Here is a 15,967-nt window from a genome sequence, read left to right on the forward strand (position 1 = left end):
TCTTGACTTTTGTCTAATTAGTAGAGGAAGGAGTTGGGACCTAGAAAGGTTGCCTTTTGGTGTTCCGGGTGAATTACCCAGGAGTAGGCAATAGCATCCCTATTACACAGCAGAAGAAACTGAGGCTCAAAGGTCATACAGTTGGTGGCCAAATTCAAACCCAGCTCTCCCCGACTCCTAAGCTCCTACTCCTCATAGTCCCTACAGGATGAGGTGGCCATGGGCATAAAGCAGGATTACCTCAGACTTTTTGTGAATACACACAGAGTCAGCGCTCTAGCCACTGAGTTTGAAGACTCTTGCTCACCTTCATGACTGAGGGGTTGGTTGTTCCCTGGCTGAGAAGTGGACTCAGGACCTTAGAGAAAAATGGAGACCCAGCTTATGAGAGAAGGAAGCTAGCACTGCCACAGGTCCTCCATCTCGTGCAGAAATGGTCTCAGATGCCCTTCACCTGGGCTGGGGTAAGGGGAGGAGGGATTCCCCACCCCTCACAAACACTAACGGCAGAGATGAAAGTGGTTGTTTTCACACAAGGGCCACTTCTGGTTTTGCTCCCCACCCAGCCACTTGGGAGGGCGGTTCAGCTCCTTCTCAGAACGAAAGTGACGTTGGTTTCTCTGCCGCAAGTGAATGAGGGGCAAAGAGAGGTGTCTTCTTTGTTCCTGGAGCCTGCCCTAGAGTTAGCCCAGTGCTCTTCAGAAGATCGAGAGGAGCTGAGCCAGGCAGTGGAGCAGCAGCAGAGCCCGCCGCTGGTGAGGCAGTGGTCATCTCTGGCGACCCAGTCATGTCCTGGCAGCTCTCTGCAGCGGTGGTGCTCTTCGTGTCCCTGGCTGGTGAGTGACACCCATGGCTTTCCATGGTGACCTGCTATCTCAGGTCCTATTAAATTCAAATGCGCTCTAGTGCGGTGGACCAACGTAAGACAGGACAGACTGCGAGTAGCTGTAGGGCTTCAGCTGCTGTGGGTATTCCACTTGGGAATGTCTCCTCCTTACTGCCTGCCTTAGATGCATGGTGCACACCCTTATTTTTTTCCCAAGGGCTTTCACAGTTTGGACTTATTTTCTAGGAGTCTGGAAGAGTAGGTATCCACTCCAGAAGACAGTGACACTATCCCTGGTTCCAAATGGGTTCTGGGCACGGGAGAGTTTTAGAAATCACTTAGATTTAAGAGATGGAGAGAACTGAGCCAGGATTTAGCAATGGGGCTCTTGCTAAGTACATTGTGCCTTGCTTTTCCTGTTTTTCTCAAATGGAAGTGCTATGTTTGCATTATATAAACTGTGAACTGTGAAGATGAATGAGATGTGATCTGACAAATTATGCTGTTTCAGAGGGTTGTAAACCGAGGAGTCAAGATTTTTTTTTTTTTAAACTACCATTATACTTCAGGTCAGAGAAGCTGTCTGGGAAACTGGGCTTTTAATGATTACCTTATGTGCCTAGCCCCTGCTTTCACAAGGAGCATTCTCTCCCTAGGATGTTGAGTCCTCTTGTGTGCTGTTACCTAGTTGCTGATTAGTTCACAATTCCTTCTAGAAGCACTGAGTTGAACATGTGAGGGAACCACATGGCCCTACTAACATGCTTAGTGGGGGATGCAGAGGCACTTGATTGTGAGATGAATTGTCAGGAAAGTTGGGTGAAGGATCAGGCCAGTGTCCTAATCCAGGCTGTTTTACCTCTGCCACATTTTCAGAAATACAGTTTCACATTTTTCTGGAGGCAGAAGGGGAAATCTAAGCAAAGGGTCTCAGTCTAGCAGTACCCTCAGTGACCTGTGTGTGAGCACCAGTTCGGTGGTTGCCAGGTGACCGGCCGATTCAGAAATGTAATGAGTGCTCAATAAATTCCCGAGGAGGTTGAGAGGAAATACCTTCTTCACTGCCCTTTCCTCTCTGAGCTGCAGATTCTCCAGGGTGAGCTGAGTGAATGAAATGTGTAAAGGGACCCCGTTTTCCAGAAGAAGTTACTGAGGCAGGTTAGTGAATTGCTCATGGTTACTCAACTAGCAAGGGGCAGCTGTGAGATTTGCATCCAGGAAGCCTGGTTTCTCGGTCCAAGCTCTGCACTACTGTAATATGGGGCCCTGCATGCGTAGGTTTAGAAATAAACAAGATAATGTATGTTTCTCTTTCATGTGAAAACAAGTCCAGAAGAATCCATACCAGATCCAGGTGGGAGCTCATTATCTTGGATCCTCCATCCTATGTATGACTTGGACCTACAAGGTCTTTTCATGGTTCTAAATGTCCGTTGGAGCTCCAGCCATCACATACAAGTTGCACGCTGGTCTGAAAAGGAAAACATAAAGGCAATAGAGAGGTCACATAGGTGATAGAGCCCCCTTCAAGCAGCATTCTTGGAAAGCCCACATAACCCTACCACTTCTCTTGCTTTGGCTCAAATGCAGTCACACATTCCCACCCAGCTGGAAAGGAGTCTTGGAGGTAGTGTTCTTTATTCCAGGCAGCAAGGGCTCAGCTTAAGTTTGTGGTTCTGTTACTAAGGAAAAGGGGGAGGCTGGATTTGGGAGTAGCTAGCCAGCAGTCTATGCCATGGGACTGGAGCCACTTCTGTATAAGGGTTCTCCAAATCTCAAGTCCCACAAGAAAGTAGCAGAGGTAAGATTTGCATCTTCTTGCTAATAGATGGAAGTTTAAATCATGAAACTGGAAACAGAATCTAAGAGCCCACCCTTGCTGTCTCATACATCCAGAAACAGTCTTCCTGCTACGCCCAGCCGGGGCTGCCTCTGCTGCCAGGGGAGGTACTAGAGAAAGCATTTGAGGGCTAAATTCAGTTCCCTGCCCCTCGGTGTGGTCATGGGGCTCCATTTACTTCCCATTTACTTCCTGTGTTCCCAACTGCAGACAAAGTGTAGCCTCCAAGACCAGCCAGGCCTGTTCCCAGCTCGCCTCTCACCTCAGCTTCCTCCTTCTTATGTTCCATCATGCTTACCCCCTTGCTTTTCTCCAGATCTACCAGGCTCTGAAGACCCTGTGTCTTTTCACATACTTTTTCTTCTGCCTGGGATACCACTTACTTTCTTTTCTGCCTAAAGAATTTGTCTTGGTGTTGGATTTCCTACACTACCTCATTGCACTCAGGGCCTCCTTCTATAATAACACTTGTCACACCGAGGAATGTGGTCCACTTATGTGTCTATCTCACAAGGTGTTGAGCCCCTAAAAACAAAGACTCAGTGCCTGGCATGGAGCTTGGTTCAGAAGAAGCTCCTATATATCTGTTGAACAGGGTGCAGCAGGGAAACCAAACAAAGGCTATGTGGGAAGGACCAGCCATATGGGAAGTACCTAGAGAAAAAGCCCTTGCATGGTCACAGACTTTCCCACTTGGCTGATGAGTCATCTCTCAGCTCCTTCTATGGACTGTAGGGGAATCCAAACCTCACACCTCTTCCTGCAGCTCATCATCTAGAAGAGTCCAAACAATGGGTTTAGGTTCTGGGGTACTTGTTTGCTGAGTCTCCTGAATCCTGGGGAGAAGATGCTAAGGGCTTCAGGGTGGCTTGACAAATCAGCATGTGAATTCCGGGGCTGTGTTCTTTTGAGGAAAGGAAGGGTTGAGACAGATTCTGAGTTATGCCTTGCCCTTACTTCTGCCTGCCACCTTCTTTGTGGGTCTCAGACAGACCTATGAATTTAACTAAACCTTTACAGAGTCAAAGGTCCTGTTTAAGAACTGTGACCCAATTTTGACAAAGATTGGTCATATATGTGTGGTCATATACATAGACTTCATAAAACAGACTATTTTTCAGAGCATTATTTCTAATAAATACCTAACATATGAACTTTCTAAAATGTATGCACAGCATACCACTCCTGTCAGTTTTCCATCTAATTACCTGCCCATCTTTTATACCCGCACACTTTTACAGGGAGATGGGAAGGGGAGGGGAGAGGCCACAGAGGGGAAGGAGAATACCATTAAAACAATATTTCCTAGTGCTATCTGGGAATACACTGGTTCAATCTGTAACACACTCTGACACTTTTGGTCCAGCTACCTGCTGGTCCAGGCTTCTACCTACCACAAAGCCACACACCATATCAAGACACCATGACTGCCATCAACTCCAGCCACTCCACAAATATTTCCTGCACACCAAGTATATCTTGATGGGTACCATGAGTCATCTTGTCCTATTTGGGATGCTGTGCATTCATGAATGATCAATGTGCTTTTCCTCTCTTGTTTGACTTCATTTATCATTATTGAGAGAGGACTTTTAATTACATTATGAGGAAGGCTCCCCCTTTCAAAGGGTGTGTTACTTAGTATATAAACTTAATGGGGTTTCTGTTGGGGTCATGACTGAGGAACCAGCAACTCAGGTTTAGCCCAAATAAATTGTGAGAACAAATCTTCCACTGTCAACTGTCTTAACAATCTGGAAAGGAAAAATCTTGCTCCAAGTTCTACAATGTAGGTATAAATTATGCATACAGTGATTATATGAAAGCTTACAAGGAAAACCTACAGCCCATAAGATCCACAACTCTCAAGTACCAAACATTTAAAAGTATCCAAATGAACATTTTAGACACAAAAAAGGACCATTTAGCAATAGTCTAACATAACTTAATGTCATTAATAAGCCTTTCCTAAAGGTTATTCAAGGCAATTTGAACTGACGCATTTGTCTTTCTCATTTTTCAAGCCAGCTGTGCAGAAATGATTCATAAGCTTTACTACTGGGCTTGAAGTGAGAACTTTCCTTCTGGAAAATAATCACTATTTTATCATATAAGCTTTTGAAAGCCTCACCAAAGACCACCATTATGAGGGTCTGGTGATATGGGATTCCTGGAGAAGCACCCCACTCTTTTCTGCTTTTGTATCTTCTCTCACCATTCTTCCCAGTGATGCACATCACCTCCACCCACCCCAAATCTAAGGCAGGCTTTGGTTCAGACAGGGGCTCAAGTGTCACCTCCAAAATTTACTTGGTGTCTCACCTCCAGAATATACTAGTTGTGGGATTATGGTCAAATTGATGGGACTTTTCTAAATCTGAGTTCCCTCATCTGAAAAGTTGATAAAGATAGAACCCATCAGAAAGTTTTTGAGAGGAGTTGGAAAAAGATGACCCTTGACCTGAGGCCTGCCACTTAGTAAGTGTCCATTAACTTGGTTGTTTTATTGTTATTATTACAGGAAAAGTAATCACTTAGAAATGTAATAAATGAAAGAGGGAGATAGTAAAGGAATTTATGGATGATTTTGATTAGATATGAACTTCTGTACTCTTTAAACACCAACATAGAGTGATCTCCTTCCCTTTTACCTGTGTTTTGCCAAGTCACTGGCCAGCACCAGGGAGCCCCAGCTCCCCTGAGTATAAATACAATGGGCAAATACAATGAAACCATAGCATTGAAGAGACAGAGACATCTCTCAGATACCTGATAATAAACTCTCAAGGAACATCATCTGCATTTTGCTCAGCTTTCTGATTTGCTATGGGCTTGGGAAGAGGCAAGGATAGAACTATTCTGTTTGAAAAAGAGCCAGAGACCTTCCACCCTTAAGGAATGTCCTAGGAGAGAACCTGTGACAATAACATACACTATAGGTATGCTTGATGGTCTAGCAAAACTTCACTTAAACCAATTTGTTTGAGCCTTATAATAATCCAAGGTCTACCATGCTATTATCCTCATTTACCCATCCAGTTATCTATTCATCCAATTCATATGCACTGAATACTTTCTATGTGTAAGTACTGGTGGTGAAAAAAAAATACAATCTCCACCTTGATGTTGTTTTAAATCTAGTGGGACAGATGCACAGTCAACAATAAACCAACAAATAAACATATAATCAGGACTATTATTCTGCTGATATACCCTGTGTGGCCAGACTTACTATTAAATATGTTAATACCATCCCCTTATATAATTACTAGTTGTGATTAGTGCAGTGCAGGCAATGAATATAACACTGTGTTGGAGAATTATGGGGTGGGGAGCTATTTTATATAAGAATGACAGGGAAGACTCTCTGAAGAGCTGGCATTTAAGTCAAACTATGAAGGACTGCCTACCAGATGCATCACAGTAATTATGGCTTAATTTTCTTTCCTACTTGAGAAAGCCTGGTGATGTAAAGAAATGACAGGAAATGGTCTATCTTTACAAAAACTGACAGCAAAATAAAAAAATGCAAGGGAAACAAATCTCCCATCATTGGAAGTAACTATGCATAGATTGGATGAACACATGGAAATATTCATAGATATAATTCACATATCACATAGGATTTGGACTAGATGATTATTAAGACCCCTTTCAAAACTAGGATTGTATGATTGATTGTTTGCAAACTACATAATTCTATGTAAGTCTTTTTTACCACATTGCTGCTCTCCAGTTCTATCAGGGCATTACAGCAACACCCCACCCAGGAACACTCTCCATCCAGAACTATCTGGATTCACATTGGAAGATGGGGAATGAAAGGGCATCAATGCTTAGATATTTAGCTAAGCATGACCATTTTGTGGTGCTAGTACCACACCCCATACAGACAAAGGGGCTGGACACAGAAGAATATCTGTAGTATGATCACAACCCTGTAAGAAACATGAGTACAACCCAAACTTTTAAATTGTGGCCTTGTGGTAGAATTGTTGGTGATCTTCACTTCATTGTTATACTCTTATAAATTTCACCCAAATCTAAATATATACGCATTCTTCATTAAAAGTAAATAAGCATGTTTGAAAATCATAAAATAAGTCATATTTATCTTCAAAAAACTTAAAAGTAGGGGGATCCCTGGGTGGCTCAGCAGTTTGGTGCCTGCCATTGGCTCATGGAGTGATCCTGGGATCCCAGGATCTGGTCCTGTGTTGGGCTCCTTGCGTGGAGTCTGCTTCTCCCTCTGCCTGTGTCTCTGCCTCTCTCTCTCTCTCTCTCTCTCTCTCTCTGTCTCTCATGAATAAATAAATAAAATCTTAAAAAAAAAAAAGACTTAAAAGTAGAGCTACCATGTGATCATGTGATCCAGCAATTACATTTCTGAATATATATATGGAAGCAATAAAGTTACTGTCTCAAAGAGAAAAGTAAATAAATAAATAAATTTTAATTTGTAGTGAAGAAATTCACTTTAGGGTGGGGAAGGGACTCACTAATGTGAGTTCTTAGCATGGTAACATTTTGTTTCCTAATTTGCAGTGATTTTGCATTATGGCAGTCAAATAAGAGCAAAAGTGTTTCCAGAAACTGTGGACTTTCAACCTACAACAGCAGCAACAGTACCGGCCACAGCAAAACCTTTCCTGCATCTAACTAACCAAGTACCTAGCCAAACTTTAGCAGCAAGATCAATGGATGGTCATATCGCCTCTCAAAGAGCTGCCACAACCTCCAGCTCTGAGCCCCCAACCACACACACAACAGTAAAAACTCTAGTAACAACTTCCTTGGTAACTGCAAACAGCACCCCATCTAGCAGCCCAATAATCTACACCCTAGTCACTACCATCGTCACACCCAATAACTCAAACACAGCTGCTCCAGTCACTGAGGCTACAATTGGCCCTAGTGCAGACCCAGGTTCACTGCCAACCACCAGCACTCCATTGGCCCATACAAGAACCAACCCCTCAACTCTCAGCCACAAAACTAGGAAAACCACCCATTTTGGTAACCAGACCACCCTTCCAGCAACTTTGTCCACCTCAACACATAACAGCACATCCAGTCACAAGTCTGCTCAATCCACTCATGCCCCAGGACCAACCACAGCAGCACACAACACCACGCAAACGGCCTCACCTGCCACCCCAGCTTCTGGGCCCACTCTTGCACCTCGGCCTTCATCACCCAAGACTGGAATTTATCAAGTTCTAAATGGAAGCAGGCTCTGCATCAAAGCAGAGATGGGGATAGAGCTTATGGTTCAAGACACAGGCTCGGTAAGTTGGGGCCATACGACTGTAATACTGTCTTCAAAAAGTTTGAGTTCAGTGTGTCTTGCTAAGATTAAATATTCCCCTGCATCTTGTGTCTTTTGATGAAAAAAAAAAAAAAAGCTGCAAGTTCCTCTTTCTCCAAGGTGCTCCATTAAAAGATGAATCTGGGGCAGCCTGGGTGGCTCAGTGGTTTGGCTCTGCCTTCAGCCCAGGGCCTGATCCTGGAGACGCGGGATCGAGTCCCACGTTGGGCTCCCTGCACGGAGCCTGCTTCTTCCTCTGCCTGTGTCTGCCTGTGTCTCTGCCTCTCTCTCTCTCTCTCCTCTCTGTGTTTCTCATGAATAAATAAATCTTAAAAAAAAAAAAAAAAAAGTGAATCTGGGGCAGCCCGGGTGGCTCAGCAGTTTGGTTCCGCCTTCAGCCCAGGGCCTGATCCTAGAGATCCGAGATCGAGTCCCATGTCCGGTTCCCTGCAGGGAGCCTGCTTCTCCCTCTGCCTGTGTCTCTGCCTCTCTCTCTCTCTCTGTGTGTCTCTCATGAATAAATAAATAAATCTTTTTTAAAAAAGATGAATCTGTTTTAGAATACATATAAAAATAGAAACTGATAATGATTGGCTGGATGAAGACAGACAACAAAATTGTAACTATGTATACCTCTCACTTTTTAGCCAACATGGGAGGAGTGTTGGGGTGTGTTCAGTGGTGACCCCAGATGGACCATACCCCTCCTGATGACTTCAGGCCTCAGCAACTTTCCTGTGAAGTGAAGGGTTTGGCTTACATGGTCCATGGTTCCAGCCAGCTGTGACATTAGTATCAAAAGTCCAGGTTAACAAGAAGATTAGATGGGGTGGGAGTGGGGTTAAGATGATTTGATTACTAAAGGAATCACTGTAAAAATAATACTTTGTTTTTCCACACAGGTTTTGTGAAACCTCCACATTCAGGTTTTCATTTGAAACAGAAGTACATTAGACAGCAAGGCCTTTCCTATAGTACCCTGTAACATACTTAATTTAACAAAAATTAAATTCCATGCAGTCTATCAGGAATAGACTGGCTATAAATGATCGATTGAGGAACTCTTCCTGTGGGAGAACTCTTTCTTTAAAAAATCTTTTTTTTTTTTTTTTAAATCTTTTGAACATAGTTTGGGAATGAGAGGTGTTTTTTAGGGACTTTGAAATTTTCACATGACTTGAGTCTCAGGCTCACTTACTAGCCCGTGCTTCTGGTTCCCTAGCTAGAGTTTTCATCTACTTCTCATTGATCTGCTCTATTTTATTTGGTTTAGGTTTTTTCACCTCAGAGATACTTCAACATCGACCCCAATGCAACCCAAACTTCTGGGAACTGTGGCTCCCAAAAATCCAACCTCCTTTTGAATTTCCAGGGTGGATTTGTGAATCTCACATTTTTTAAGGTAAGGGCTGAGCTCTTTCATACTAACTGGCTCTAGCATTGCTTTCCCTATTCCTCACCCTGGGACCCAGTGGTGCAACTCCACACTTGACTTTAAGTTCCAAAGGAAATAGATGTCAGAGCCTTTTGAGATATTCCCTGATAAGAAAGTAGGGCATGGAGATGGAGAGGAAGGAAGTGTCGACATCTTATGTTTACCTTCTTCCCCCTTCAGCCTCCTCTGTGCAGCCCAAGAAGGGCTTCAATGCCTCTTAGGGGAGACTTGGCCTTGGGGAACCCAGCCACAGGTGCCCTTTGCAAACCATCCAAAGGAGGAAGTTGTATAGATCAATAGGCCCATTGAAATTCCCAGTGCTCACACAGAAATAGAATTATTATAAGACCAAAGTCAAATGTCACAATGGGTTCTTTCCAAATGCAGCAGGCAAAATTCAGGGACTAACCACACACTGGGTTTTTCAGATGGTATTACGAAAGGGGTAGACAACAGAGTGGAGTAGAGAGACTATGGACATGAGGTTAGAGAGTCTTGGCTGAAATTTGACTCTGTCACTTGGTCTCCCTATGACATCAGGCAGGCAATTTAACCTGTTTGAGCTTTATTTTAACACTTGAGAAATGGGGAAAGGGAATTAAAGATCATCTGTGTAAAAAGCATTGTCTAGTACTTGGAAAGCAGATGTTCAATAGCCAGTAGCTATGATTACAATGACTCGAGTGGATAAATATCTTGGGGATAAAATGGTGGTCATCCCACTCTCAAAGGAGAGATTTGTCCCAGCTTCTCCTGAAGTGTCATTCAAATAGGCCGAGTAAGAGCTGGGAAGGAAGTGCCAAGAGGACCTGTGCAGCTGGGACTTGGTGTGGGCTTCCTTCTTAACCTGTCCAATGTGACCCCTAAGTTAGATTTGGGGTCACTTAGCTTGGAGAGGAATGAGCATAGACATTGCCATGAAACAAGTCAATATTGGCTCTCAGCCATAATACTTATCAGCCACACGATTTTGGACTGGTGGAGGCACATTTTCTTGTCTATAAAATGGAAATAATTACATCTCCTAGTGGGATCCTTGGGAGAATCAGAAATGGCATATGTAAATGGTCTTGCACAGTGCTTGACACCTAACAATGTTCAGTAAAGGGTGTTGATGTTCTTAACTTGGTGTCCAAGGCTTTATCTTCCTTGTGCATATGGTTTTCCTTGAGGTAGAAATGCACTTGAGAAGCCAGAGGTTTGCTTTCGGTATTAAATGGGCAAAACATTCTCTCTCACACCAGAACATTCTGGGCAGAATATGTTCTCTACCACTGGACAGCTAAGGTAAAACCTACAAAGGGGCCTGGAATTCTTCTAAAGTCACTTCAGCAAAAGGGCAGAGGGTTCAGGCACAAGTATTTATGCTTCAGTTCAAAGCTTGATTCCACCCAGACTACTGCTTGTGTGAGTAACTGTCTGAGGGAAGGCATCAGAAAACTCCAGCGTTTGTCTGTAGCATGCAGTGGCCACTGCCTTAGGCAGGCCTGCAAGTTTCTTTGGCACCTTTCAATGTCTCTTTTTGCTCCTCTCCTCTGTCTCCTGATGCCCTATATGCCTGCCCTCCCAATGCCTTCAGGCTGGATTCTGTTTGACCAAACTCCACCCAAAGGTTGAACCCCTACCTTTCTGCAAATCTCTGTGCCTCCAGAAGTATGGGTAGGAAATGAATACTGAGATAGAGCTAGAAGGAGCAGCAGGGCCTTCTCTCCCTCCACCCATTTTCTGGAAGGAGCAAGAAGAGCCACACTATCTGTGGCCCCAGGCTTGCAATAGATGCTTTGCCTAGGTCCTGCCAACCAAATTCACCTTATTCATTTCATTCCCCAGCACCAGTTTCTCAAGCAGCTGACCTTAGCTCTACAACATGAGGAAAGCAAAGAAGCTTATAGAAAGTAAATTTTCCCATCAGCCTGAGTCCTTCAGAAGAATTTCCATATTTTAAAAGAGAACTTGTTTAAGCTAAAATGGTGGCCACAAACCCAAGGATTACAGGGACTAAGCATAGAGCTTAATGAAAGAAGTAGGCTAATAAAAAAATTTTTTTTCCTTGAAACAGGCAGTCTTTCTTTTTTATTTTCCCACTTTTGGTGAAGACTTCATCTTCCCATTAAGTCTGCATAAGAAAAACATGGAGTAATGAGATGATAGAGGCAAGCCTCAGAAGTGAGGAGACACAAGGGCGGGGTAGGGAGTGCCCATCCTCCCCAGAGGGACAGCCACTCGTCAGCTCTGGCTGGCGGTGTCAGTGGCTGGCTGGCATCTCCCCTTGGGGACTGTCACTGTCCTTCACAGTGGACATTCATTCCAGATGGTGGGGTATACATTCTGAGTGGCTGCCACCCTACTATGTCAGTTGTCAAATATTTTACATATTATCTCTCTTGGGTGGTAACAAGAAACCAGTGTTATCAGATCTTCTGACTGTTCAAGACAAGGCAGAAATATCCAGATCTTTTTATTTTTAAATGTTGGCAACACATTTTTTTTTTTTTTGAAGACTTGAACAATGCTGGCCCAACAGAACACAGTTGTAAGCCAGATTTGACCTGTGGGCACTCTGCCCTAACTGGTGGTCTGTGTCAGATGCATTTAGGCAGGAAAGCCATCTAGTTTCTTCCACAGGAGAAATGGCTTCAGCAATACTGTCAGCCACTTTTCAAAATGTTGCTTCCTTCTAGACCAGTGCTTTTCAACAGCAGCAGTATTAATATTTGGGGCCAGATAAGTCTGTGATGGGGGCTACCTTGTGCCTTGTGTGATATTGAATAGTATACCTGGTCTCCACTTGCTGGAAGCCAGTAACAACACCCAGCTCCAAGGTGACAACCCCAAATATTTTCAGACGTTGCCAAATGTCCCCTGGGGGGGGGGGGGGACAATCACCCCTGGCCAAGAACTACTGCTCTAGAGAAAAAGAGTCTTGGAAAATAGTTTATGTTAGTTAGAACATAATAAATGTTATGAGAACCAAATTGTAGAATGGTAAATGGATGCTGGTGAGCAAGCCTGAATTAACAGTTTATTAATAGGAATTTACTGAACACCTATGTGTCCCAAACACTGAGCCAGACATTATGGGAGTAAATAAAAGAAATATATGCTATAGTTTCAGGTTTCAAAACATGTACAATAATTTGTAATTTTTTAATTGAAATATTGCCAATAATAGAAACGTAAAGGAAAACTTGCATCCCGAACTGTTCCTTGACAGTTCGTTTCATTCCCGTGTCATTTCTATGTGGCCATGGACAAGTCACCAGTTCTCTTTCCGAGCCTGTTTCCTCCTCTGTAAGATGGGGCCAACCACTACCTATTTTGTTGGGCTGCTGTGAAGGTGAACTAGTCCATCATATGTGGTAATGCTGAGTGTGGCATCTGGCCCATAACGGAGTTAGGAGAGGTAGGTTTCCTTTCTCATTTCTCTCATTTCATTTTTTAAAGAACTGAAAGCCTTTCTATGTCAGGGTCTCATTTGATTAAGGTAACAAACTGAAAGTCCTTCAGGCCCTCCAGGTGCAAGATAAATATACCTCCCTACCCCCGCACCCCACAGCTTCCTTCCTGCTAGGAGAGTTTGTTTTAGAAGATCTTTCAGTAACTTTGTGTAGAGTTAATTTTTCCATGCTCAGCACTACCTCTTTCTCATCAACCTGGCTGTCAGGGCAGCTTAAGGTTTCCAGCCCTGACTCTGGGATGGGATGTGGAAATGATCAGTGGTCTGGGCGTGTCAGGGTAGGGAGGTGGGGGTGGAGGGTGGAGGGTGCGCTCTGGGGGTAGGAGGGTGCACTCTGAGCCAGGCAATGTTCTGGCCTGCCCAGCCAACATCTGGTAAGCTAATGCTGCCCACTGCCCTGCTGCTTACCCAGAGCCTTGCAGGGGTATTTGGAGCCCTCTTAACTTACAGACTCCTGAGAATTGCTATCAACGTTCAAATGTGAACACCCTCAGAATGCACTATGTAGAGCTTCCCTGGTATGCTGTGTTATTTCATGCCCCATTTTCCCCTTTGCTTTTCCCTCTGCCTGGAATGCCCTCTCCCACCCCTCAGCCCCTTGTGCATTCATGCTTTAAGAGAGGCTCCATTATCTTTACCCTGTGAAATCTTCCCACTGCCCCAGGCCCCACCTCCATCCCAGGTAAAACTGGGAGACTTTCTTCTTTTGGTTTCCCAACCCTCCACTGGTTATCCCCTGACCTCCCTTAACTGCACATTTTGCTGTCCTGAAGGTGTGTCTGTGATTTATTGCTGGTGCCCAGCCCTGACTTTGTACATAGCATATCTTTAGCAAATTGTTGAATGAGGTAAGGAATCCATAAAGGAATGAATCTAAATTTCGCAGGGACTCTTGGCCAAACTGCCAAATAGTAGACCAGCAGCTCCAAAGAAACGGCCTCTTTGGCTTCCCATTGCAATATACAGAGCAAAGGTTTCTTGTCATAGAACACAACAACACTGAGCAAAAAGGCCTGATTGATGTTGAAAAGAAAATCCACATCCTGAACATCTGTGACTATGACACTCCCACAATTCATTTTGCTGAAATGGGCAAATGCCCTTCTTGGGCAGGTCAATTGGCTGGTTTGCTTTGGACTTGGTCCTTTGTTAAGGAGGATGTTTAGGACCCTTGGGGAATTAGGACCCCTCTGACCAGATATTGCAGAGCTCTTAGATACTGGCAATGAGAAGCCACTGTGTCAGCATCCCATCGGTTGAATGGTGAGATGGGACTCCAGCAAGTGGTCCATTCAAATGGACACATTGTAAGCGCTGAAGTGCCACATTTAGCTGTTAGAAGTCCTTAGCCCCTTTTGACATGCTGATAGGTTCACAAACGATTTTCACTTTGTTTTCAAGAATCTGACATGATAGATCTTTGTTGCTTTCCAACCTGAACCCCAAATGTGAAAAACATCTGGCAGAGAATCACTTTGTGGGCATCAGAGGAGAAAGCAGATACTATAAACTGCATAATGAATAGCCTGTAATTTCCCTCGCACTTTGGGTTAAGTGTGACATCTGCTTGAAGCTCCCAAACCCTCCACCCCTTCCTCTGTACCCACCTGTCTCTCATCCCCCAGAGCTGAGGTTTAGGCTCTGTTTCTTTAATCAGTAGGGTTGTCGAAGCTTAACTTCCTTGCTCTCTCTTTCTATTTGTGGTAGATCTGAGCTCTAAGAAATAGACAAAAAAAAAAAAAGATCATTTGAGCTCAATGAGACAGGTTTACTGGGAAGGGGCAATCTAATTTATTATCACTGTTGTGAATAACACTGGTCAAAATTTGAGTGAAGACTGTAATAAGTTTTTTACATGGATGTCTTCGGTTCATCTTCACATCAAACTGAGAGAGTAATTTTGTTATAATTTTCCCCATCCTACTAATTACAAAAATTAGACTTTTGTAATGTTCTCAAAGATTTGACAACTCAAACTAGGTCACATAGGAACAAAAAGAAATTTTTTAATTGGCATTAAAAAATTCTTAGCAAAGCTTTGTTCTCCCAAATAGAAGGTTAACCACTCTCTTTATATTTCTTTTACTTTTTAATTTTTAAATTCCTTATTTAAATTCAATTTAAATTCAATTTAGTTAATAACATATACTATATTATTGGTTTGAGGGGTAGAATTTAGTGATTCATCGGTTGCATATAATACCCAGTGCTCATCACATCATGTGTGCTCCTTGATGCCCATCCCTCAGTTATCCCATACTCCCACTCACCTCCCCTCTAGCAACCCTCAGTTTGTTTCCTAGAGTTCAATGTCTCTTATGCTTTACTTCCCTCTCAATTTTCATCTTATTTTATTTGTGATTTATCTGTGATTTCCTGACTTGTTAATTTTAGCCGTTCTGACTGGTGTGAGGTGTATCTCTTTGTGGTTTTGATTTGGATTTCCCTGATGCTGAGTGATATTGAGCATTTTTTCATGTGTCTGTTGGCCATTTGTATGTCTTCTTTGGAGAAATGTCCGTTCATGTCTACTGCCCATTTCCTAACTGGATTTTTTATTATTTTGAGTGTTGAGTTTGATAAGTTCTTTATAGATTTTAGATACTAGGCCTTTATCTGATATGTTGTTTGCAAATATCTTCTCCCATTCCATAGTTTGCCTTTTAGTTTTGTTGACTATTTCCTTTGCTGTACAAAACCCTTTTATATTGATGAAGTCCTAATAGTTGGTTTTTGGTTTTGTTTTAGCCGAGTGATTTGTTCTGCAACTTTGTTTTCCATTGATGGTGGGGAACAGGAGTTAACAAGCTGTGGCCCCCAGGTCAAATTCAGACAGCTACCAAAAAATGTAGAGTCTGCAGCCTAAGAATGACTTTTACATTTTTAAATGGCCGGGGGGGGGGGGGGTGGTGGTAGACAATATTATGTGGCACCTGAAAATTATATGAAGGTCAAATTTTAGTGTCCATAAATGAAGGTTTTGGTAGGTGCTATTTGACGAACATGGCCACACTCGCTTATGTACATGTTGTCTTTGGCTGCTTCTGTGCTACAATGGCAGGATTGAGTATCAGCTACACAGAATCACAAAGCCTAAAATA

At 43.3% G+C, this 15,967-nt stretch overlaps 1 protein-coding gene across 3 annotated transcripts in view; it reads left to right on the plus strand.

Moving 5' to 3' along the window:
- Window positions 1-645: 645 nt before the first annotated feature.
- LAMP3 (lysosomal associated membrane protein 3) overlaps window positions 646-15,967 on the plus strand; it is a 35,770-nt gene continuing 20,448 nt past the window's right edge. For 2 of the 3 annotated variants that reach the window (XM_041731533.1, XM_041731531.1), the window contains exons 1-3: window positions 646-836; window positions 7,212-7,954; window positions 9,248-9,376. In XM_041731533.1, coding sequence (XP_041587467.1) covers window positions 788-836; window positions 7,212-7,954; window positions 9,248-9,376 — 921 coding nt within the window. In that variant the 5' untranslated portion in view covers window positions 646-787. Of the gene's footprint in view, window positions 837-1,637; window positions 1,985-7,211; window positions 7,955-9,247; window positions 9,377-15,967 lie in introns of those variants that run through there. The other variant, XM_041731532.1, reaches the window with a different exon arrangement.

This window comes from Vulpes lagopus, chromosome 17 (assembly GCF_018345385.1).
Source record: "Vulpes lagopus strain Blue_001 chromosome 17, ASM1834538v1, whole genome shotgun sequence".
NCBI lineage: Eukaryota > Metazoa > Chordata > Mammalia > Carnivora > Canidae > Vulpes > Vulpes lagopus.